Consider the following 26,450-nt stretch of genomic DNA (forward strand, 5'->3'; position numbering starts at 1 on the left):
CAATTTGCTGGACAAACAGGATTGGTCATTCTTTCCATACTGACAGGACCACTAGTTGACCACAACCAAGCCCCAAAATTGCTCACAGTCACTCATGCCCTCATCACCTCGAGGCTCGACTACTGTAATGCTCTCTACATGGGGCTACCTTTGAAAAATATTCGGAAACTTCAGATCGTGCAGAATGCAGCTGCGAGAGCAATCATGGGCTTCTCTAAGTATGCCCATGTCACACCAACACTCCGCAGTCTGCATTGGCTGCCAATCAGTTTCCGGTCACAATTCAAAGTGTTGGTCATTACCTATAAAGCCCGTCATGGCACCGGACCAGATTATCTCCGGGACTGTCTTCTGCTGCACGAATCCCAGCGACCAGTTAGGTCCCATAGTTGACCTTCTCCAGGTCCCGTCAACTAAACAATGTCATTTGGCAGGGCCCAGGGGAAGAGCCTTCTCTGTGGCAGCTCCGGCCCTCTGGAACCAACTCCCCCCGGAGATTAGAATTGCCCCCCCCCCCCTCCTTGCCTTTCGTAAGCTCCTTAAAACCCACCTCTGCTGTCAGCCATGGGGGAGCTGAGATATTCTTTCCCCCCGGGCCTTTACAATCCATGCATGTTATGTTTGTTTGTATGTATGTTTGGTTTTACAATAAGGGTTTTTTAGTTGTTTTAGTATTGGATTTATATGCTGTTTTTTATTACTGTTGTTAGCCGCCCCGAGTCTACGGAGAGGGGCGGCATACAAATCCAATAAATAAATAAATAAAAAAAAAAAAATTGCATCACTCAGCAAAATAGTTGCTAAGGGAGTTTTGCTCCATTTTAAGATTTTCATTGCCAAAATTATTAAATTGTGGATGCTTCATCATTAGAGTTTTTTAAAAGAAGAGATTGGACACAGAGACTTGGCTGAAATGCTGTTGTGTCCCCTGCTTGAGCAGGGGGGTGGACTAGATGACCTCCAAGGTCCCTTCCAACTCTGTCATTCTGTCTGACAAAGAGAGAGGCTAGGGGTGACATAATGACTTCCAATATCTGAGGGGCTAACACAAAGAAGGGGGGGGGGGATTCAATCTCTCCTCCAAAGCACCTGAAGGCAGGACATGGAGATGGAAAATTACGAAGGAGAAATTTACCAACTAATCAACATAAAAATAAGGAGAAACTTGCCAACAGTGAGAACAATTAACCAGTGGAACAGCTTGCCACCAGATGTTGTAGGTGCTTCATCACTGGATTTTTCTAAGAAGAGTATAGACAACTATTTGTCCAGTAGGATGTAGGGTCTGCTGCTTGAGCAAGGGGTTGGACTAGAAGACCTCCAAGGTCCCTTCTTGACTGTTATTATTCTATTAGAGGCAGTTCTGGAGCCCAAAAGCTGAATGAATATCCCCATTCCAGCCAGGATTGCATTCAAGAAGCAGAGTCTTTGTAGACTGATTATCAATAACTTGGAGATATCTGGACTTCAACTCCCAGAATTGGGAGTTGAAGTCCAAATATCTTCAAGTTGCCAAGGTTGGGAAACACTGGACTAAGCAACCTAATTCGTTTAAGGAAATGATTATTTACTCAGCTTTTGTTTATCTAAGTCGGTGATGGTGAACCTATAGCTTTGGTGCCACCGGTGGCACATGGAGCCATATCTGCTGACACACGAGCCATTAGCCTAGCTCAGCTCCAATGTGCATGTGTGCGACAGCCAGCTGATTTTTGGCTCACACAGAGGCTCTGGGAGGATTGATTGATTTTATTTATTTATTTATTGGATTTGTATGCCGCCTCTCTCCGCAGATGTTTTTGGCTTCCAGAGAGCATCTGGGGGGGGGGGGGTTGTTTTTACCCTCCCCTGGCTCCAGGGAAACAACGAGCCTACTGGGCCCACTAGAATTTGGGAAGCAGGCTGTTTCTGACCTCCAGAGGGTCTCTGGTGGGTGGGGGAAGCTGTTTTCGTCCTACCCAGGCACTGAATTATGGGTGTTGGCACTCGCGCATGTGCAATAGTGCATGTGCATGCTCTTTCAGCACCCGAGGGGAAAAAGGTTCGCCATCACTGATCTAAGTTAATTAAAAGCCTTCTGTTTGTCTAAGGTAAAATGTTAATTAGACACTCCTCTGTTTACTTAGCAATCCCACCTTGATATGATTTGTCTGTATACGTGTCCTATATCAACCATTTATCATTGTTACTAAACTAGTAAAGTTAGGTTAGGTTAGGTTAGGTTTATTGGATTTATATGCCGCCCCTCTCCGCAAACTCAGGGCGGCTCACAACAATAATAAAAAACAGTACAGTACACAATACCAAATCCAATGCCCACCCATCCAGTTCCAATTTAAATTAATAATCTTATAAAAAACAGTATATATAAAAAACAGGCACACAGTCAATCAATCAACAAAACAACATGGGCAAGGGGGAGGTGTTTTAGTTCCCCCATGCCTGACGGCAAAGGTGGGTCTTAAGGAGTTTACGAAAGGCAGGGAGGGTGGGGGCAATCCTAATCTCAGGGGGGAGCTGGTTCCAGAGGGTTAATCTTTTACACTTGTATACACACGAAAATTGTTATAAATAATAAACCGCAAGTCCAAGAAAGGCAGAGACCTTCTGAATACAGGGGTTGCTCACCTCAAATTGGATAGGCTCTGCTCAATAAATCATGTCTGTGTGTTGTAATCATAGGTTTTTAGGCACTGAACTTTGGGATGGAATATTGCTGACGGGTGATGTTTTAGCCTAATGGGTGCTGTATAAACCTTATTCTTCCTCTATGGAAAGGCAGCAAAGTCCAGGCTGAGTAAGCAAGCTGCAGAATCCATGACCACGTGGAAAATAATTAACTTGATATACAGCATGAAGATAACGTATAGCTAACTTCCATATAAGGAACTATATGCCTTACCCTCATTCCTTTGCTAATCCCCAGTAAACACACAATGCAGGAAAAGGCAAAGAATGGAGCTTCCATTAATTATCTATAGGGAAGTCACGAGGAGGTTGCCTTATACAGCGTGTGAGTGAATGGTAGTTGGGGGACGGCTTAATGTATGTGGCGTTCGTGAATTGGTTATTCTGTACCACATGTCAGGAAAAGTGAAATACAATAAAAGGAGAGATCTCAATACAATCGAGGTCGTCTCATTGAGAAAATTCTCTCTGTTGCTTCATTTTGATGTGGCAATTATGGCATCCTGTGCCTCCCTAGAGGGGAGGGCAGTTTGCCTTCATCTGTGTGTCTGATTCCTTCAGTCTTACCTTCCTGGAGGTGGTAGGTTCTCTAGCCTGGTTGGGTGCCACTCTTCCATGGAACGAACAACATTGGCCGGGATTTCGTTTGCCGGCTCCACCTCTTGATTCCCATTCTCCTTATCTACAGGGGAGGAGACATAGAGGATATTTCTCAGGCAAGAGATCTGAAGCAAAAAGATGGAACCAAGCATGGTCCTCACCAGGGCTCCTAGAGAAGAACGGGATTATATTTTGGAAGAGACCGACATGGACCCTTGGGGGGACTCGTAGCCCTTTCGCAGTCTGCTCTCCGTGCACCAAAGAGGAGCTACCGGCATCCAGAGAGCCTCTGGTGGCCTCAAGAGATAGAAGCTCATTGGAACTCTCCAGCCTTAAAGCCCGAGAGAGACATCCACAGTGGCTGAGTTACCCACAATTTGCCACTACCCAAGTTAAAACGGCTTGTGGGGGACGCCAGGATGTGGCCTAAAAGACGGCGCCTCAGCTCTCAAGGAAGGTCTTGAGACTCCACAAGGATGTGGATGGGGAATTAAGAGAATTAAGGTCAGGGCTGGAGGGGAGACCTCTTTCAGCCCTGAAACTGGACTGGTTGGGTCTCAAGGGAGCATCTCACCTGATTTCATCATGGGTGAGACCACAGCCCAGGGAACGTTAGGTCTCGATGATAATGCTTTGGGTAGGATGCCCGACGTTGCTCTTGGGGTCATCAAGGCGGCAGATCGGACATCTGCAAAAATAGTTACGGTCCTAGCAGGGTCCTCCACCCTGTGTGGCAAGCAAGCCACGATATACCAACCAATAAGCAATAGCAATAACATTTAGACTTATATCCCGCTTCTTAGTGCTTTTACAGCCCTCTCTAAGCGGTTGACAGAATCAGCCTCTTGTCCCCAACAATCTGGGTCCTCATTTTATCCACCTTGGAAGGATGGAAGGCTGAGTCAACCTTGGGCCGGTGGTGAAATTTGAACTGCTGAACTACAACTAGCAGTTAGCTGAAGTGCTAACCACTGTGCCACCCTGGCTCTCCCTGTGCCCAGTCTAAAGAGCTGGTTTGGTTTAGTGGTTGAGGCATCAAACTATAGACTGGGAGATAAGGTGTTCTAGTCCCACCAGAAGCACATCAATTGGCTCGATGACTTTGGGCCAATCATCAGGAGATTGTATGTATGATTAGTTTCTTAAATTGGGTTTCTTAAACTACTTTTAATATTAGATTTGTTTATATTGTTTTTTCTGTTGTTATCTGCCCCGAGTCTACGGAGAGGGACGGCATACAAATCTAATTAATAAAATAAATAAATAAAATAAAACTTCCAATCCTGCCTTAAGCATGAAAGCCAGCTAGGGAACTTTAAATCAATCACCAGGAGTCGGTGAGTTCTAGTTCCACTTAGGCATAAAACCTAGCTGGCCACTCCCTTAGGGACTTCTAATCCCACTGCTAAGCATGAAAACTGGCTCAATTACCAGTTTTAGTTCTAGTCCTGCCTTAAGCATCAAAGCCAGCTAGAGGACTTTAGGCCAATCATTAGGAAGGGAATTCTAGTTCTACTTAGGAATGAAACCCATCTGGCCACTCACTGGGAGACAGTGAGTTCTAGTCCCAATGTAAGCCCCAAAACTGTCCAGGTGAGTTTGGGCCCATCACCAGGAGATGGCGAGTTCTAATCCTGCATTAAGCATGAAAGCCAGCTAATTTAGACCAATCATTAGGAAATGAATTCTAGTTCTGCTTAGACATGAAGCTCAGCTGGCCACTCACTGGGAGACAGAGAGTTCTAGTCCCAATACAAGCCCCAAAACTGGCCAGGTGACTTTGGGCCCATCACCAGGAGATGGCGAGTTCTAATCCTGCATTAAGCCTGAAAGCCAGCTAATTTAGACCAATCATTAGGAAATGAATTCTAGTTCTGCTTAGACATGAAGCCCAGCTGGCCACTCACTGGGAGACAGTGAGTTCTAGTCCCAATACAAGCCCCAAAACTGGCCAGGTGACTTTGGGCCCATCACCAGGAGATGGTGAGTTCTAGTCCTGCGTTAAGCATGAAAGCCAGCTAAAGGACTTTAGGCCAATCATTAGGAGTCACTGAATTCTAGAGAGTTCTAGTCCCACCGCAAGCAGGAAAAATGGTTGGGTCACTTTGGGCCAATCACCAGGGGACAGGGAGTTCTAGTTCCACTTACACATGAAACCCAGCTGGCCACTCACTGGGAGACAGGGAGTTCTAGTCCTTCCTTAAGCACAAAAGCCAGCTAGGAAACTTTAGGCCAATCACCAGGAGACAGGGAGTTGTAGCTCCGCTTAGGCATGAAACCCAGCTGGCCACTCACACTCTCTCTAAGACGAACCCACCTCGCAAGACTGTGGTTGCATAGATGATAACAGGTGGGCGTGTTGGATATGCTCACTGCCTTCAGTGGTAAAAGTAAGACAGGTGGGATATAGAGGAAGAAACAACAATGGAGCATCACTCATAAAGCCCTCTGCCCTTCCCCCTTATAAGGCTCAGAAACGAGACCAGTGGTGAGTTTGGCCTCTTGGCAGATGGCACATTCCCCTCCCAGGCCGTGGAGTGGCCACTCACCAAACCAGGCATCAATGTTAATGCTTTTGTCGTGGTTCATATCTTTGAAGTCAACGCACATCTCGGGAACATCGAAAGAATACGTTTCCATTTTAATCTCCCCTTCAAGGTGGCACAGCCTGTGCCTAATTCTTCTGAAATCAGCACCTGGCAAAGGAAAAGAAAAGCCACCTTTAGAATTCAGAATAGAACTTGAAGGCATCTGGGAGGTCTTCTAGTCCAGCCCCCTGCTGAAGCCGGAGGCTGTAGGCCGTTTCAGACAAGTGACTGTTCAATCTTTTTGTAAAACTGATGGAGCACCCACAACTTCTGGAGGTAAGCAGTTCCACTGGTTAATTGTCCTCACTATTAGGAAGTTTCTCCTTAACTCCAGGTTGCTTTTCTCCTTGATTTGTTTCCATTTATTGCTTCTTATCTTGTTTTCTGGCGCTTTGGAAACTAAGTTGACCCCCTTCTCTTCATGGCAGCCCCACAAATACTAGAACCCTGCTATCAAGTGCCCCCCCCCCCCCACTGGTCCTTCTTTTCTCCAGACTGGCCAAACCCAAACCCTGCAACCGTTCTCCCTATGTTTTAGTCTCCAAATCTACAGTCAGCTTCAGTGGCCTGCAGTACAGCACTCTACCTGCTGCGTCACCCCGGCTCTTTCTTTCTTTCTTTCTTTCTTTCTTTCTTTCTTTCTTTCTTTCTTTCTTTCTTTCTTTCTTTCTTTCTTTCCTTCCTTCCTTCCTTCCACCCACCCACCCATCTATCTATTAATTAATTAATTATTTGATTGGATTTCTATGCTACCTTCTCTGGAGATTCAGGGCAGCTTATAACAATAAACAAAATAGAATACAATATAAAAAGTGAAATCCAACCTAACACAAGAACAAGGGGACACAATCTGAAGTTAGTTGGGCGAAAGATCAAAAGCAACATGAGAAAATATTATTTTACTGAAAGAGTAATAGATCCTTGGAACAAACTTCCAGCAGACGTGGTTGGTCAATCCACAGTAACTGAATTTAAACCTGCCTGGGATAAACATACTGTATATTCATTGTAAGATAAAATACAGGAAATAGTATAATGGCAGACTAGATGGACTTCTATGTTTCTATGCAAGGTCTCCACAGACAGCTGGGGCCCCGGGTGGCATTACCCTGGATTTATCTCCTTTTACTGGACTAGCATCTTTGACATGTGGGCAGGCTGCCCAGGTGTGTATTACAAGGCCATTAGCAAGAGCCGGTCTCCTCCTTGAAACCTCAGCCTCCCCTGGGCCAATTGCCAACTTCAGGTGGGAGCCCCCCCCCCCCCCCCCCTGGACTGCAAAGGGGCAGAAGCCATGGCCCACACAAGATGCCAACCTTCCTCCCCCACCCTCAAAAAAATCGGGGCGATCCAAGGGCCCCAAGGAAGGGAAACGGAGCAGAGCCGAAGAAGAGGAACTGACAGTGACAGACGAGGCGGAATGAGATCTGTTTTTCGCCCCCTGGGTGGAGATCGCATTTCTGTCAACACTCCCACCGTTTAAAAAAAAAATTAAAATAAAATTGTAATAATAACTGCGTCATTGGCGTTCTTCTCGCCCACTCAGCTCAACAAGCCAAGCTGCCAAATATGATGAGCGGGCATCGTATTTCAGAGATGTCCCCCCTGCCCCAAAGCAACGTCTCCGGGGTGCCATCCCCTGCTTGGCGACGGAGCGACAATGGCGGCTTCATGATGGAGAGATGGAGAAGCAACTGGAGATGGGCCACTGGGAAAATCAGGGAAGGACTCCCCCTCCGTGACCAGGTCATTTCCAGAGTGGACGTACATCGACACGTTTCTGCCCAGCTTGGACTTCCGGTAGCTGGAGCATCACTTGACACTAGAATTCCCAAACCACTGCAAAAGCCAAGGTGCGATATAAATCATTTCTTGAATACAGGCGTGACCCCCACCATACAATAACAACAACAACAACAATCAATTAAACATGAGCCAACAATGTGCAGCAGCAGCTGAAAAAGCCAACACAATCCTAAGCTGCATCAACAGGGGAATACACTCCAAGACCAGGGAAGTCTTAATACCACTCTACTATGCCCTGGTCAGACCACACCTGGAGTACTGTGTTCAGTTCTGGTCACCACACTTCAAAAGAGACATTGAAACTCTGGAGAAGGTGCAAAAAAGAGCAACCAAGATGATTAAGGGATTGGAAACCAAGACTTACGAAGAGAGACCGAGGGAACTGGGCATGGATAGCCTAGAGAAAAGGAGGGCCAGAGCGGACATGATAGCAGTCTACAAGGATACGAGGGGATGTCACAGAGAGGAGAGGATCACTTTATTCTTCAGAGGGCCGGACGAGGAACAACGCTGACCAAGGAGAGATTCAACATGGAGATAAGGAGGAACTTCCTGACGGTCAGAGCGATCAACCAATGGAACAACCTACCAGCGGACATTGTGAACTCCAACACTCTGGACATTTTAAAGAGAAGATTAAACTGCCACTTGACTGGTGTACTATAGGGTTCCTGCTTGGGCAGGGGGTTGAACTCGATGGCCTTCATGGTCCCTTTCAACTCTAACAATAAATAAATACAATAAATAAATAAACAACAACAACAACAGAGTTGGAATGGACCTTGGAGGTCTTCTAGTCCAACCCCCACTTGGGCAGGAGACCCTGCACCAGAGGTCTTCAAACTTGGCAACTTTAAGACTTGTGGACTTCAACTCCCACAATTCTCCAGCCAGCATAGCCCACAAGTCCACAAGTCTTAAAGTTGCCAAATTTGAAGACCTCTGCCCTACACTATGGAGCTCATCATTTCTGCTGCTAAGCGAGGCAACAGTTAAGAGACTTTTGCCCCATATTTGACGTCGTTTCTTGCCGCCGTTGTTGAGCCAAACACTGCGGTTGTTCAGTTAGACACACAGCTGTTAAGGGAATCTGGTTCCCCCATCGACTTTGCTGGTCAGAAGTGACCCCAAGACACCACAACTGTCATAAATATGAGTCAGTTTGGCAAAATCCTTCAGGATTGGGCAGTATAGAAGTCGAATAAAATAAATAAATAAATAAATAAATAAATAAATAAATAGCCTGGATTTTGATTCGGTGAGCGCACAAAGAGTTGTCTGCGCATAGTTGGGATCTAGGTTGTGCGCACAAAATCTTCCACCCACCACCGCTACGGCTGTTGCCCACCACCACCGATCCATGGTGCCAGAAAATTGGGGACCACTAGTCTAAATCCCTTTCCTAGTTTCCCTTTTCATATACTAGAGCAATGGCGGGAGGGGCACGTGGACCCTGTCGATCGATTCCCCCCGACGGGGAGCGTTTTCCCAGTTGCACACTGCTCCGAGCACAAAAGAGAAGGCGGCCAGGCGGAACGGGCAGCTGCGTGGGTTCTTGTTATTCTTGGCGGGCCCCACAGTAGCCATGAACGGCATAGCTGCCGATCACTTTCCGGTCACAATTCAAAGTGTTGGTAATGACCTATAAAGCCCTACATGGCATCGGACCAGAATATCTCTGGGACCACCTTCTGCCGCACAAATCCCAGTGGCCGATTAGGTCACACAGAGTTGGCCTTCTCCGGGTCCCGTTGACCAAACTATGTCAGCTGGTGGGACCCAGTGGAAGAGCCTTCTCTGTGGCAGCCCCGGCCCTCTGGAATCAACTCCCTCCAGAGATTCGAACAGCCCCCACCCTCCTCGCCTTCCGTAAAATGCTGAAGACTCACTTTTGTCGCCAAACGTGTGGATAATTACCCCCCCCTTTTTTTATTATGTTTTCGGCCTTACTGTATGATAGATCAGGTTGAATGTGTATGATTGCATAGTTGGGGATTTTATTATGTTATTAATGCTTTCTTAAATTGTTTTAATTTTTTATTATTGGATTTGTAATGTATTGTACTAATGTTATGCTGTGAGCCGCCCCGAGTCTTCGGAGAGGGGTGGCATACAAATCTAATAAACTATAATTATAACTATGGCAAGTCTGCTGCTGGACAAGGAGGAGCCTCCTCTGCAGCTGGGCAAAAGCTTCGAACGGCACCCCAAAGCCTCCTTCCACACCATTCGCTGTGAGTGCCAGGCAGAGGCGGCACTTATGGGCCAGGCCGGTGACCCCAAAACACTGGCTTGATTAAGCTGGCCTGGCCCCATGTCAAAAGAGGGCCCTAGCCACACTAGCCGATACCTGCCTAACCAAAAACAGGCTCCACTGAGTTCACGGTGACTGACTCTCAGGTAATTGGGTAGAGCAGCTGGGGAATTCTGGGAGTTGAAGTCCAGATATCTTCAAGTTGCCAAGGTTGGGAAACACTGCCTTACAAGTTACGGAAATATGTAGGCTTGGCGGAAAAAACCAGCTTGGAACAAAATTCCTTAAATCTTTGACAGCCGGAAGACTGGGCTGCATACACTTCATAATGTGTTATTTGAATGAATCACAGTTCTTCCATTTTTTGGATCCCAACTTATTTCAACTGCTAAATTCTTGCCCTGGAACAATGGGCAGCAACGAGTGGAAAGGAGAAGTCGCTAACTCTGCAATTAGAAGACACCGTGGACACAACGCAGGGAGTCGCCTTGAGTCTGTAGGCGGCAATATCAATTTTCTAAAAGAGATCAATAAATAAGAATAGTCCCTGACTTACGACTGTCCAATGAGTGTCCCTTCAAAGTTACAACAGCACCAGACAAAGTGGCTTATAACCATTTTACACACTTATCATCACTTCAGCATCTCCATGTCATGTCATTAAAATTCAGGCAATTTTGGCAACTAACTCACATTTGCAAATTCCCGGGGTCACTTGATCCCATTTTTGTGACCTTCTCACATGCCAAGTCAATGGGGAAGCCAGATTCACTTAACAACCAGGTTATTAACTTAACAACCGCAGTTACATTGTCAGTTAACAACTGATTTTTCACTGTATTTTGAAGGTACGGCACTTAGAATCCTTGCAGAGTTGGGCGGCCTTAAACATTTTTAGAATAAAGGTAGTACAGGAAGTCCTTGACTCACACATCTCGGCTTGAAGTGGAAAATGTTACTCTGCTTTTTAAAATTCTGATCCAGTTGACAGAAATTTGACACCCCCTGAAGGTCCTCATCCCCATCAAAGCTACCAGCATGGTTTGAAAATATGAAAAGATCCTGAAGGCTGCGATAGTAGTGATTTCTGACAGTCTCAAAATGGGTGAACAGTGCAGTCAGGCGGTAGGGAAAGCAAGTAGGATGCTTGACTGCATAGCTAGAGGTATAACAAGCAGGAAGAGGGAGATTATGATCCTGCTATATAGAGTGCTGGTGAGATCCCATTTGGAATACTGTGTTCAGTTCTGGAGACCTCACCTACAAAATAGGCGTTGATTGCTTACCTGAACGCCTCTTCTCGTACGGTGAGCGGGTACAGCAGTCACATGGGGTTGCTCATGTCCAATCCGGTGGAACTGAGCCTAGTGTTAAAAAAGCTTGCCGGATCCGCCCCTTCCCCAGAATTCGCGAATCCATAGACTAGGCTCAGCTGTGAAGCTCTGTAGTGTTCAACTCTTATTGTTAGAGGAAAAGGGATTATAGAAGGTAAAGAAGACACATACAAGGGCGGGAAGTGACTGCTGTACCCGCTCACCGTACGAGAAGAGGCGTTCAGGTAAGCAATCAACGCCTATTCTCCGTACTGAAGGAGCGGGTCCAGCAGTCACATGGGACATACCCAATAGATGGTCCCTAGGGAGGGATTAGCTTGCTATCGTGTGAGATAACGGATTGGAGTACCCTTCTGCCGAAGGCAGCGTCCGCTGAAGCGTAAGCATCAATCTTGTAGTGCCTGATGAAGGAATTTGGTGAGGCCCAAGTGGCTGCTTTGCAGACCTCCTCCAACGGGGCTTGAGTCGCCCAAGCGGCCGAGGTGGCTGCGCTCCTGGTGGAATGCGCTGTGATGTTCCTTGGGACTGAGAGGGAGGCCGATTCATAGGCCTTAGAAATAGTCCCTCTGATCCAACGGCCTATTACTGTTGAAGACACTTTGGCACCCATGACTCTGGGGTGATAGGCTATAAACAGTGCTTCTGACCTCCGAAAGGGTCCAGTGCGTTGGATATAGATTCTCAGCGCTCTAATAAGATCCAGGGTGTGCCATCTAATTGCCAAGGGATGGTCTCGTTGGAGGCAGAAGGATGGTAGGACAATATCCTGAGTTCTGTGGAACATGGAACTGACCTTGGGTAAGAAGGTGGGGTCCAGTCGCAAGACTACCTTGTCCTGATGAAATTGACAAAGGTCCTGCCTGATCGAGAGGGCAGCCAACTCCGAAATGCGTCGTGCAGAGGTAATAGCCACCAGGAATGCTACCTTAAAGGATAGGTACCTGAGGGACGCCGATTTTAAGGGTTTGTATGGTGCCTGCGTGAGGGAATGGAGAACCCGTGGCAAATCCCAGGATGGATACCTGTGGACCTTGGAAGGTCTGAGGTTGGCTATGCCCTTGAGGAATTCCTGAACTTCAGGGAAGGATCGGAGAGGCTGTCTGCGGGGACCCCCTAGGACAGATGAAATGGCTGCCAGGTGACGCCGGAGGGTGCTGGTGGAAAGTCCTTTATGGAAGCCTTGCATAAGGAAGGAAATGATTCTGTGTATGGGGATGCACAGAGGGGAGAGGCCTTCCTGAAGACACCACTGGTGAAACTTGGACCACGTGTGGTCGTAGATTCGATTGGTCGAACCCCTTCTGGCCTTTAAAATGACCTCCACTGAATCGGGGTCATGACCACGCAGTTCTAAGTCTCTCCTGATAACAGCCAGGCGGTGAGGTGGAACCACTCCGGGTCTGGATGAAATGAAGCCCCCTGCCGCAGCATATCCCCCGAAACGGGGAGTCGCCAAGGGTCCTGGACGGACAGCTGTTGGAGATCCGCGAACCAGGGCCGGCGGGGCCAATGAGGGGCGATTAAGATTACTCGGGCCCTCTCGGTGAGGACCTTGTGAATCACGTCCGGGAGAATTGGAATTGGAGGAAATGCGTAGAGTAGGCCTGGAGGCCATGGACTCCGGAGGGCATTGATTGCTTCCGCTCCCGGGGATGGAAATCTGGAAAAGAAGCGAGGGAGTTGGGCGTTCGCATTGGTCGCGAAGAGATCCAGGATTGGTAGGCCGAATCTGAGGCTGATTTGATGGAACAGGTCTTGATGGAGATTCCATTCTCCTGGGTCTATCGTTGCTCGAGATAGCCAATCCGCTTGGACGTTGAGGCTCCCCGAGATGTGGTCTGCTAGGAGCGACCGAAGATGTTTTTCCGCCCAAAGGCCTAACTTGAGGGCCTCCCTCATGAGGGCCTTGGATCTCGTGCCCCCCTGTCTGCAGATATGGCTTTTTGTGGCAATGTTGTCGGTGAGAATGAGAATGTGCCGGTTGGAAATGCGAGGAGAGAAATGCTTCAGAGCTAGGGAAACGGCTCTTAACTCTAGCCAATTGATTGGCCTGGAAGCTTCCTCCGGGGACCACGTGCCCTGGGCTATCATCCCCTGGGCGTGGGCGCCCCATCCCGATAGACTGGCATCTGTGGTGATGACAAATTGATCCGGGCACCTGAACGGGGATCCTTTGTCCATGGCCGGAGACTTCCACCACTTGAAGGATCTGCGAACACTTGGTGGGATGACAATGCGACGATTTGAGTTGCTGTGCCCCGATCTCTGAAAGGGTAATAGGAGCCACTGGAGTTCCCTAGCATGAAGGCGAGCCCAGGGAATGATGCCTATGCATGACACCATCTTCCCCAAAAGGGATGACAGAGTTAATATGGATACTGAAGAATTAGATAAGATGTTAGAAATTAACTCCCCTATACTGAGTTTTCTCTCGGGAGAGAGAAAAACCTGGGAGGATTCTGAATTAATAATGGATCCCAGGTGTAAGATGGATGTGGAAGGTTGGAGGTGACTTTTATCAAAGTTGATGGAAAATCCATGGTCCTGAAGGACTGACATGGTGACAGAAAGGTCTGTTTTCACTTTCTCTAGGGAGTTCCCATGAATCAAAATATCATCAAGATAACATAAAATGTGGATGGGAGACGCCCGGATATAGGCCGCCAGGGACCCCAAGAGCTTTGTAAAGACCCGAGGGGCCGAGGAAAGGCCAAATGGCATCGCCCTATACTGGAAATGCCTGCCTTGAAAGGAAAAACGTAAAAATTTTCTGTGGCATTTGGCTATAGGAATGTGGAGGTAGGCCTCAGTGAGGTCTAAGGAGACCATGAAATCTCCCGTGTGGATGGCGGCCAAAATAGAAGTTAAGGAGTGCATCTTAAACTTCCTATATTTGATGAATAGGTTTAGCTTCTTTAAATCCAAAATAGCTCTCCAACCTCCGGAGGATTTTGGAACCATAAATAGGATGGAGTAAAAACCTAGGCCCTTCTGACCGGAAGGAACCGGTTGAATGGCTCTGATGGACAATAAATGAGAAATGGCCTCCTCCATACGGTTACAATCTGAGGAGGACCTGGGAGAAGGGCAGGAAATAAAACGTTTCGGGGGAGGAGAAATAAATTCTAAAAGAAGACCTGTTTGAACAGTGTCAATGACCCAGGGGTCCTTGGAGGTGAGACGCCAATTAGAGGCGAAATGGGCTAGGCGACCCCCTATGGGAATTGAGGAAAGATTACCATCTAGGTTTTTTTGAAGCCCTGTTAGAGGACGCTCCCCTTTGGAAGCGAAAACCTCTGCCCCTGGAGTTCCTACCTTGGGAACGAAAGCGGGGGGAATACTGACCTGGAGATCTCTGATAGGACGCCGCTTGATCTTGCTGGCGCCCTGGGCGACGAAAGGACTGCGTTTTGGTAGCCTTTTTTGTGGTTGGACCCAAAACTTTCTTCTTGTCCGTGGTTTCCGTGAGGAGTGGATCCAGAAGATCACCGAAGAGAAGGTCGCGCTTTAAGGGACCCTGGGATAACTGCCACTTTTGGCGAACTCCCGCTTGCCAAGGGCGAATCCATAGGAGTCTTCTTGCCGTTGTAGAAGCCGCAATAGACTTAGCAGAAAATCTAGTAGATTGCAAGGTGGCATCAGCCACGTACTGGGCAGCTGCAAAGACCTTGTTGAAGTCTTGTTGACCTCTCAAGTCATCGGGAGGAATATGCTGTTGAAGTTGGCGAAGCCACAGAAGCATGGCTCTGGAGAAAAAGGAAGCTGCTGCAGAACTTTTAATGGCCCAGGGATCTGCGGTGAACCCTCTTTTGAGCATTTGTTCAATCCGCTTGTCCTCTGGGCGGAGGACTTCCTCCGCTTCGCCTGGCACAGCCGCTGCCGAGTGAAGGATCTTGACAGGTTCATCCGGTTTGGGAAAGGATAGAAGCTCTTCATAGGAAGAGGAAAGTTTGTACAACTTTCTGTCCTTGGTGGAGGGATTAAGGCCAGAGGCTGGGAAATCCCACTGTTTGAGTAAAGCATCTTTAAACAATTTAGGCATAGGAATTACCTCGTTATCCTCCTGTTCCTCTGTGAAGTAAGGTAAATTCTCCTCCGGGGGGTCAGTGGCAGTGGAGGCTTGTTTCTCCTGGGCCGCTAATCCCGTAGAAATTCTAGTTTGAGGAGGAGAGATTTGAACAATTGAGAGGGAAAAATAGTAATTGGAGAAGGAACCTTTATTTGGGATTCCTCATCATCTGAGAGGCCTTGAAAGGGATCCTCATCATCCTCCATATCCTCATATTCGTCCTGAGAGGAATCTGAATCATCCTGAATAGGAGCTCTAACCGCTGGGGAAGAACCCAAGGGGCGGGAGGGACGAGGAGGAGGAGGAGGTAAGGGAAGCTCATTGATGGTGGAGAGTTTGGCATCAATGGCCTTGGACAACACAGCAAAAATAGATTGGAACTCAGGAGGTAAACTAGAAATATCAGCAGGAATGGCAGAAGAATCCCTAAAGGCCTGGGAGGATCCTGGCTGGGGGGAATCTTCAATAATATCTGGTTCCTCTGGACCTATGCCCCATAGGTTAGGTTGGGGTCTGTCTAGGTTAGGCTCATCCAGAGATAACACAGGGACCCCAGAAGGAGGTAGATTAGAAGCCTCTGGGGGGTCTTGACTACTGAGTACTTGGGCCTGTACTTTCAAACGTTTTGCTGATTTGTCATGGATTCTTTGTAGGGCTAGGTCCCTTCTCTTCTCGGCCCTGGTGACCTTGGTCGAGGGGCGAGCCCCTGGAGAAGAGGAGGAAGAGGCCTGGGGGATACTAGTAATCTCATCGCCTGTAGGCCTGGCCTCTCTGGGACCTTTAGTTGTGCCTCTCTTGGGAAAAGTAGCCATAGTCTGACAATTAACAGAAGACAAGGCTGAGCCAATAACTGAATAATTAAGGAGAAGAATTTCAAGGACTTCCCAAGAGGAATGGATCCTGCTTCGAGGCCTCGAAGCTGCTGAGACTTGAGGGCAATCTGGGCAAACCCAGAGTTCGTGTCCCCAAATCCAGCGGGGCCAGCCTCCCTAAACTTTTTAATTAAGTAAACCAAGGCACTCTGGTTGGAGGCTTAGCCGGTGGAGAATTAAGCCTGGGCGTCCCAAGGCCCGCTCCGGGATCCACGCGGTGGACTGAGGCCTACGCGGCTGGCAGGAGGCCAACACGAGAGGCCTAAATTTAAAAAGGGCGCGAAGGCCTTCGCGCCGAAAAATCGCTCCGTAATATTCTTAAAGGGGAAGCGATCGACTAAGTCCAGAAGACTAGAAAGACGTCTCACTCCGCAGGAGGTATTTGTTAAGCCCTTTAATAATATACAATCAATAAATTAATACTTGCACCAAGACCTCCAGGCCAAAGGATTAAAGGAATCCACAAGCGGCAGCGGGGATCGTACACGGCAAAACCGCCGGGGGAAAACGAAACCGCAACTTCTCCAAAGGAAAAAAGCCGAGCCGCAAACGGCTGGCGCTATTAGTGCAAGTAAATAATAATGGTAAAACAATTCTTACTACTTTTGAAGGAAAGGATCGAAGGGAAGGTGTTAGAATGTTGAACGAGCTATCACAATACAACCGCAGGATATGCGAACTGAGCGAATTCTGGGGAAGGGGCGGATCCGGCAAGCTTTTTTAACACTAGGCTCAGTTCCACCGGATTGGACATGAGCAACCCCATGTGACTGCTGGACCCGCTCCTTCAGTACGGAGAAAGATATTGACAAAATTGAACGGGTCCAAAGACGGGCTACAAGAATGGTGGAAGGTCTTAAGCATAAAACTGATCAGGAAAGACTTAATGAACTCAATCTGTATAATCTGGAGGACAGAAGGAAAAGGGGGGACATGATCGGAACATTTAAATATGTTAAAGGGTTAAATAAGGTCCAGGAGGGAAGAGTTTTTAATAGGAAAGTGAACACAAGAACAAGGGGACACAATCTGAGGTTAGTTGGGGGAAAGATCAAAAGCAACATGAGAAAATATTATTTTACTGAAAGAGTAGTAGATGCTTGGAACAAACTTCCAGCAGACTTGGTTGGTAAATCCACAGTAACTGAATTTAAACATGCCTGGGATAAACATATATCCATCCTAAGATAAAATACAGAAAATAGTATAAGGGCAGACTAGACGGACCATGAGGTCTTTTTCTGCCGTCAGACTTCTGTTTCTATGCTACCCTCATCTACCAAAATCCTGGGTTTTTCCTGGTTTCCCCCCTGTGTATCAGGGGGTGTCCAACAGAGGGCAGCATCGCAGCCTTCAGGATAGTTATCCAATATCTTCTTAAAAACTTCCAGTGTTGGAGCATTCACAACTTCTGGAGGCAAGTTGTTCCACTGGTTAATTGTTCTAACTATCCGGAAATTACTCCTTAGTTCCAGGTTGAATCAGTTTCCATCCCTTATTCCTTGTCTGGTCTTCAGATGCTTTAGAGTAGTGTTCACCAACTGGTGGTTCATGGACCACTAGTGGTCCATGAGAAAGCTTTGGTAGTCTGCAGAAAAATTATTTGCATTTTTTATATTGCACTACATCAGGGGTCCCCAAACTTGGGAACTTTAAGACTTGTTGACTTCAACTCCCAGAATTCTCCAGCCAGCCGGAAGTTGAAGTCCACAAGTCTTAAAGTTGCTAAGATTGAAGATCTCTGCACTAAATGCTATTTATCTTTTAAAAATATCATATTAGTGGTCCACAGGATATAAAATTATGAATTTAGTGGTCCCTGAGGTCCAAAAGGTTGGTGACCCCTGCTTTAGAGAATAGTTTGATCCCCCCCTCCTCTCTATGGCAGCCTCTCAAATATTAGAACACTGCTATCCTGTCACCCCTGGTCCTAGCCAGGCCCAGTTCCTGCATATAGAGCCTGGGTGGCGCAGCAGGTAGAGTGCAGTACTGCAGGCCACTGAAGCTGACTAGATCTGAAGGTCAGCGGTGCAAATCTCACCACCGGCTCAAGGTTGACTCAGCCTTCCATCCTTCCGAGGTGGGTAAAATGAGGACCCGGATTGTGGGGGCAATAGGCTGGCTCTGTTAAAAAGTGCTATTGCTAACATGTTGTAAGCTGCCCTGAGTCTAAGGAGAAGGGCGGCATAAAAATCGAATAAATAAATAAATAAATAAATCTGTTCATTGTATTAGTTTTAGCCTCCAGTCCCCTCATCATCTTGGTTGCTCTTCCCTGCATTCTTTCTAGAATCTCAGCGTCTTTTTTTACATCGTGGCTTCTTCAATTCTGAACTGAAGAACTGAAGATGCTTCTTGGACGAGAAGCGAAACACCTTCAAGGAAAAACCAAGTCCAGTTGCCTTTGGGGGGGGGGGGAACCCTTTGGGACATCCAGAGAGTCCCCTTTCCCCAACCGCCCACGTTGCCAGTCGTGGCTGGCTTATGCTAAAAAAATCGGGGCTAATTCTGCTTCTCCGGTGTGCCCAAAGGGGCATCGGAGCCATTTCTGGACTCGGGCCTCGGTCCAAAAGGGAAGATCAAAGTGATGCCAGGATTTCCCAGGCTCCTCCGCTGCCCTCCCCCGGCTGTCCTGGCTACGGGTCCGTGTCTCCCTTTCCCAGCAACCCAAAAATAAATGCCCCTGACACTGCATGCCCTGTAATTCGCCACCACCCAAGCTTTGAGCAACATCAGGTTAAAAATAGGCCTTAAAGGCAAAGCAGAAGCTGTGATGAGCCTCCTGAAAACCCCTGGCCAACGAGTTCCCACTGCAGGGCCAGGAACCGAAGGGTAAACTTTTCCTCCCACTGACAAGAGAGAGGATACTCGCGACCCTGCAGCCAGGCAAAAGATTGGGAGGCTTTTTCTGAGGCAGGGAATTCTGGGGCTGCTGGCCTAGGACAAAAAACGATGGGCCAGTTTAATAGCGAGCCCCTGCAAGAAGACAGAATATTTGTAGTCTCCATTATTGCAATGCGCTCCACATGGGGCCACCCTTGAAAAGTGTTCGGAGACTGCAAATAGCCCAGAATGCAGCCACGAGAGCTGTCATGGGGATGCCTCGGTATATTTATGCCTATTTATAACACCTATCCTCCGCGAGCTGCACTGGCTTCCTATTAGTCTCCGGGCACAATTCAAGGTGTTGGTTATTACAGTGGTACCTCATGATACGAACCCCTCGTCTTACGAACAACCCGAGATACGAACCCGGGGTTCAGAAATTTTTTGCCTCTTCTTACGAACTTTTTCCTTCTTACGAACCCGCCGCCGCCACCACCGAGAAGCCCCGCCGCCCGGCTGTCGCTTTTTGAAACAGCCGGGGGGGCTTCTCAGTGTCCTCCTGAACGCCGAACCCGGAAGTTCAGGTTTGGCGTTCGGGTTCAGGAGGACGCTGAGAAGCCCCCCGGCTGTTTCAAAAGGTGACAGCCGGGCGGCGGCGGTTTTTTGCAGTTTTTTTCCCCCCGTTGCACGGATTAATTGATCTTACATTGTTTCCTATGGGAAACAATGTTTCATCTTACGAACCTCCCCCGGGAACCAATTAGGTTCGTAAGACGAGGTATTACTGTACCTACAAAGCCCTACATGGCTCAGGGCCAGGCTATCTACTGGACCGTCTCTTGCCACACACCACCGAGGGACCAATAAGAACACACACTCCTACTCCCACGCCATTCAAAGGGTGTTCATCCCAAATTGTGCAGCTGAAAGTCTGTAGATTCCATTTCCATCCGTGGCTTCTTGTCCTGCCCTTGGAGAATAGGTGGACCCCCTCCTCTTTGTGGCAGCCTCTCAAATATTACAAAGTTGCCATCATGCACAATGGTAGCTGTGTGTTGGGCTGATTCCAGGGCGAGCAAAATGTCCTGCGCAAAACATCGCGATGAAAACCAGTGGGGAAGGTAAGTAGCGCCCTCCCCCCTGCCTTGGATCAGTCCCTCCCACCTCACAGGGTTGTTGTGGGGAAAAGGGTGTTACGTATTTTCATTATCTCGAGGTACAGTGATACCTTGTCTTACGAACTTAATTGGTTCCAGGACGAAGTTCGTAAGGTGAAAAGTTCGTAAGACAAAACAATTTTTCCCATAGGAATGAATGGAAAAGCGATTAATGCGTGCAAGCCCCAAATTCACCCCTTTTGCCAGCCGAAGCGCCCGTTTTCGTGCTGGTGGGATTCCCCTGTGGCTCCCTTCCGTGGGAAACCCCACCTCCGAATTTTGGGATGCTGCAGGGAATCCCACCAGCGCGAAAACGGGCACTTCGGCTGGCAACGGAAGTCCGGAGGTGGGGCATCCCAGTGGCGGCAGCAGGTTCGTAAGGTGAAAATAGTTCGGAAGACAAGGCAAAAAAATCTTAAACCCCTGGTTCGTATCTCGAAAAGTTCGTATGAGGAGGGGTTCGCAAGACGAGGTATCACTGTACTTGCAAAAACAACAAAGGCCAGATACAAATAGATAAAATTTGTCACTACATAAGTGTAGGGCCCTTTTCATACACGCTTGTGGAGCAGCTTGTCTCACAATTCAAAGTGTTGGTCATGACCTTTAAAGCCCTACATGACATTGGACCAGAGTACCTCCGGAATCGCCTGCTACCGCACGAATCCCAACGGCCGATAAGGTCCCACAGAGCTGGCCTTCTCCGGGTCCCGTCGACTAAACAATGTCGTCTGGCGGGCCCCAGGGGAAGAGCCTTCTCTGTGGCGGCCCCGGCCCTCTGGAATCAACTCCCCCCGGAGATTAGAACTGCTCCCACCCTCCTTGTCTTCCGTAAACTACTTAAGACCCACCTATACCGCCAGGCATGGGGGATTTGAGAAACCTTTCCCCCAGGCTTATTATAATTTATGTTTGGTATGTATGTGCTGTTTGGTTTTTAATTATGATAGGGTTTTAGGGGTTTTTTTAATATTAGATTTGTGCCAGTATAATATTGTTTTTATCGTTGTTGTGAGCTGCCCCGAGTCTTCGGAGAGGGGCGGCATACAAATCTAATAAATTATTATTATTATTATTATTATTATTATTATTATTATTATTATTATTATTATTATTATTGTGTAAGCTGGTGAGGCAAAACAGCTCCATCAGAAGTGGCACTAACTGGCTAGAAAATGGAGCACAGTGGTCATTTCATATGCCGAGACTTTGCCCTCTGTTTGCTTGGCACTTTTCCAAACCCAAGGTCTCTTCTTAAACCTCTCTCATTTTGTACCAGGTTGCCCACGATTTCTCACCCGTGCGGGTCTAGACCTCTGCAATGAAACATCAGTGGAGGGCACTGCAATTCTGAGGAAGGCTGTATTAGCTCCGCTCCCTCCTCCTTCTCACCGTGTTGCAGCAAAGATAAATCATTCAGTTACGAGGACTCTGCCTTTGGCTGCTTTTGTGTGAGGCAGAACACGGTAGTGTTAAATGAACAGTCACAAACACTGGCCAATTTCTAGAGAGATCTTCCCACATTTCACAACCAACGAAGCCCAAAAATTAAAGTAAGTCTTGCAGTCCTTAAAAATACATTATAGTTCTTATTATTGCTACTGGGGGAAATCAGGGCAGAGAATCCAATGTGTTCTTTTGTACACATGTACATTGTGGAGTTCGTTCAAACGAAGCATCCAGCTTTATCTAAATGGACTATAAAGGAAGAGTTAAGATGTGCACAACCCGACATATTGTGGCTAAAACTTGGAATGAAAGTCCTAGTCTAACAATAGTTCATTTAGTGGCCGTTCAGTTACAAGGGCACAGGGAAAAGGGGACTTGACCATTTTCCCTACTTGCAGCAACCCCGTGGTCATGCGATTTGCCCCTTTTGAGACTTTCTGAGAAGCCAAATCAATGGGGAAAGCACATTCACCTAGTAATAGTGTTACTAATTTATCAACTGCAGGGATTCACTTAACAATTGTCATAAAATGGGGCAAAACTCACCTAACTGTCTTACTTAGTAACAGAATTTTTGCTTGTAATTATACAAATAAACCAGCCATATTAAGGCTGACTGTCCTTTCCAGCACTGATGACATTCTCTAGTTGGGTCATGAAACGTGAGCAAAAACAAAAGAGAAGCTAATAGATTTCCCCACACACACACACACACACACACTGGATCCTACTGTCTTCCTCCTCCCAATTCTCATTCTCTTCTACCCTGCAAACCCCATTCCCACTGATGGTGTTACCTAACTGGGTCATGAAATGTCTGCAAGAAAACAACCAAGTTCACAGAGAGCCAAGGACCCCACAGTCATCCTCTCCCTTCCAAACCCTACTCTCTTCAAGTACCCTGCCAAAAAAGAGCAACAAACGCAAGCTTAGAGAGTCCCAAGGACACCACAGTCCTTCTCTCAGCAAACCCCACTGCCTTCCAGCACTGATGGTGTTACCTAACTGGGTCATGAAATATCTACAAGAAAATAACCAGGTTCACAGAGCACAAAGGTCCAGAGTCCTCCTCCTCCTCCTGAGGATCTGAGCTACAAATATACTTATTTAGAACTATCAAGAACTTGCACTTTTATTCCCGTTAGGAAGGGAGGCGGGGAATTCAAAGGCCTCACCCACACTCCTTTATCTAAAGCTGGCAGGCCGAGGGTACCTCCAGGGCAGCATCTCTGTTCAAACGAAAGCTTCCCAGAGGCCTTTGCGAAGCCCTAAAGCAGGCGAATTCAAACTGCAGGATCCAAAGTCGATACTGCTAGTCCTCGACTTATGATCAGTCATTTTGCAACTGTTCACAATTGCAACTCACTTATAGGGGGGAGCTTATACTTTTTACCCCAATTCAACGGTGTGGATTTTATGGTGGATTCACCCCCATTTACGGTACTTCCAGTTCAGCAATACCCTTTAGTTCTGGAGAAGATAGCAAGGAACAAAAACAATACAGGTGTGAAGAGCCTTCTCTGTGGTGGCTCCAACCCTCTGGAACCAGCTCCCCCCTGAGATTAGGATTGCCCCCACCCTCCTTGCCTTTCGTAAACTCCTCAAAACCCACCTCTGCCATCAGGCATGGGGGAATTGAAACATCTCCCCCTTGCCCATGTTGTTTTGGTGTATGATTGATTGTGTGCTTATTTATATATATTGGGGTTGCTTTTATGAATTTTTTAATCTAAAACTGTAATTAGATTGGTAAATATCAGATTTGTCACTATGTACTGTTTTTGCCATTGTTGTGAGCCGCCCCAAGTCTGCGGAGAGGGGCAGCATATAAATCCAATAAATCTAATCTAATCTAATATGGCCACATATGTGTGAGCATTAAATTATTATTATTATTTATTAGATTTGTATGCCACCCTTCTCCGAAGACTCCGGGCGGCTCATAGGATGCAACCTATATATCCAAATCTAAAGTTCTAAATCTAAATTTACTTCCAGCTCTTCTACTGCCTATTTATTTTTTAACAAAACAATGAGAAGAAATAAATCAAAAGAAAAGGGCAATTCGGAGTTGCCAAATGCCCCAGGAGAGGCATCCCGGGCTGGTACCTTGAGGACAGATGTATCGGTTGCCATGGAAACATACCGATAAGATATCAGGCTGTAGATTGAAGGCTAAATGTCCTAGGTCTTTATATTTCAACTTGATTTAGGTTAAATTGATTCAGTTTATCTGAAAACCGATTTTCTCCACAGGGGCAAACAGCAGGCGCTGGAGGAAATAAAGATGCAATATTTATTTTAAAAATTTCTGAATCCACTTTATAGTGGAACTCCCTTAAGTAGCAGAATTCTGGAAGGTAGACCAAAAATAAAACATGGGCTAAAAGAAAAGTCAAATCGAAGCCATTAAAAAAAACCTCATGTCCAGTATCCCTGGTCTATAACATTTAACCCAATGTCTGGGGTTAGTATTTATAATATCATACCATATATACAATAACATTTATTCATTTGTTTAGTTTCTATAGCCAGCCAATCTCAATCAATGACTGGGCAGTTTACTATTCAAAATATGTAATTAAAAATAAAAAAATCGTTAGACACAAAAATAATTCCTCCCCTCCATGCCATCACTCTGCTGAACACCTAATTCCCACAGCACTCTCCTAAGCCTAAGGATATTTACACATGTCATAGGGCTGTATTGCAATTATACTTTTCGTGTTTCTCATCTTCTCACCTTTCCTACTACCTTCTCCTATTAGTATCTAGGATTTATCACTTGTTGCATTTTATGATTAATAATTGTAACTATGATCTATAACCTATTTTGTTGCTTGCATGTACAGTACATTGAAACCTTATGCACTGGAGACAAATTCCTTGCATGCCCAATCACACTCACACAATAAAGAATCTAATGTCTACTTTAAAAAAACAACTGTAAAACCAGTAGAGAACTTTAAAACATCTAATTCAGGATACACAAGAGCAAGAGATATGGTTTCTTTAATTTTGTTTTAGTGAGTGAGATGGGCAGCACATAAATTTAAGGAATAAAATTAAAAGGCAGAAAAGACAGAAACACAGAAAGGTGTTTTTGCATATATGCCATAATTGTGTGAGTGTACCTTTGTACACCCAACCATATACTCCAGGGAGAGCAAGAGCTTTCCTTTAAATATCTTTTATCTTTATTGTTTAGGACAATAAAGGATAAAATGGTAGTCAGTAAGATTTTAGAATGTACTGAAATGGTTCAAACTGTGATTTGTCATAATTGTGATGATTATGGGGTACAGCTCATGACAACTCCAAATCCATCATCTCCAAAAATTAGAATACTACGTGGATCACTAAAACAAGTTGTCATAATTATGACAAATCATGGCTTGAACTATATTACTTTGCATGTAATGAGTCTCTCTCATACATTACGTTTCACCTTTTAAGTTGCATTACTGAAATAAATGAACTTTTGAACGGTATCCAAATTTTTTGAGTTTCATCTGTATACATGTATATGAAACTATAGGTTAAATTACCTATAGTTACCTATAGGTGAAGTAGGCAAGTTATATTTTGACACAAAATATTGTAAAACATTGTAAAGTGTTCTCAATGTTGATATTTGTATGTCCTGTATTCTGTATTTGTTCAATTTAATTTTTGTTTTATTATTATTTTTAATTAATCCTTTTTTGCATTTGTATTTGTGGTTTTTTAACACTGGAAAATTAATGAAAACTATTTTTAAAAAATGAAGGCAGTGTAGGTTGTTCTGACACTATTTTAAATTTCTCTGTTGGAGTATCGCTCAGAGTGGAGTATCGCTCAGAAGTATTTATGGTTTTTTTAAATTTAATTTTATTTCTTTTCTTTTATATACACTGAGAGGATATGGACCAAAGACAATTTTCTTGTGTGTGCAATCACAGTTGGCCAATAAAGAGTTCTATTCTATTTTATTTTATTTATGTAGAGCAGTGTTTCCCAACCGTGGCAACTTGAAGATATCTGGACTTCAACTCCCAGAATTCTGGGAGTTGAAGTCCAAATATCTTCAAGTTGCCAAGGTTGGGAAACACTGATGTAGAGAATTGATAATGTTCACATACAAATTTACACATATGATTTATATGCTTTTCATACAGGTTTAGACTTACATGTTTTACGGTACATTTTTATGCTTTACACACACATTTATATGTTTTATATATTTATACAGCCGCCTACTGCTTTCAGTGACTCTCTATAGCGGGCTTCACAAAAAAATTAAAACCTCATAAAAAGACTAAAAAAAACCCCAATAACCCCCCCCCCATCCCTTCTTGGTGGCAATGTTAGCTAACATATAGTATAATAAAAGCATAACCAACATTATTCTAATGAGGACCAATGATGGTTAGATGGAAAACAAATCTTACCCCACATTAAAAATGACGTTATTTGGTAACATCGTGCAACAGGTTCGCCTCCTTCTTTCCACAATATCGAAGGGAGCCCCCCCCCTCAACGACCCCTCCCCACATAACTCTCTGAATGATGGGACTTGTAGTCCAACCCCACCCGGGTTGAGCAGAGACCCTGTTTCTCTCACACATATTGCCAAGGTTGGGAAACACTGATGTAGAGAATTGATAATATTCACATGCAAATTTACATTTATACATATGATTTATATGCTTTTCATACAGGTTTATACTTACATGTTTTACATTTTTATGCTTTACACACACATTTATATGTTTTATATACATTTATACAGCCTCCTACTGCTTTCAGTGACTCTCTATAGCGGGCT

The 26,450-nt window shown here is 45.9% G+C and overlaps 1 protein-coding gene across 4 annotated transcripts in view; it reads right to left on the reverse strand.

Annotated features, from left to right (window-relative positions):
• The window catches only part of TPX2 (TPX2 microtubule nucleation factor), a 60,317-nt gene that overhangs the window by 33,163 nt on the left and 704 nt on the right, over positions 1-26,450 (reverse strand). For all 4 annotated transcript variants that reach the window (XM_070744358.1, XM_070744359.1, XM_070744357.1 and 1 more), the window contains exons 2-4: positions 5,838-5,984; positions 3,863-3,976; positions 3,256-3,370 (exon numbers count right to left, since the gene is read on the reverse strand). In XM_070744358.1, the coding sequence (XP_070600459.1) occupies positions 3,256-3,370; positions 3,863-3,976; positions 5,838-5,928 (320 nt within the window). In that variant the 5' untranslated portion in view covers positions 5,929-5,984. The remainder of the gene's footprint in view (positions 1-3,255; positions 3,371-3,862; positions 3,977-5,837; positions 5,985-26,450) is intronic.

The sequence above is a fragment of the Erythrolamprus reginae genome, chromosome 3 (assembly GCF_031021105.1).
Source record: "Erythrolamprus reginae isolate rEryReg1 chromosome 3, rEryReg1.hap1, whole genome shotgun sequence".
In the NCBI taxonomy this organism is placed as follows: domain Eukaryota; kingdom Metazoa; phylum Chordata; class Lepidosauria; order Squamata; family Dipsadidae; genus Erythrolamprus; species Erythrolamprus reginae.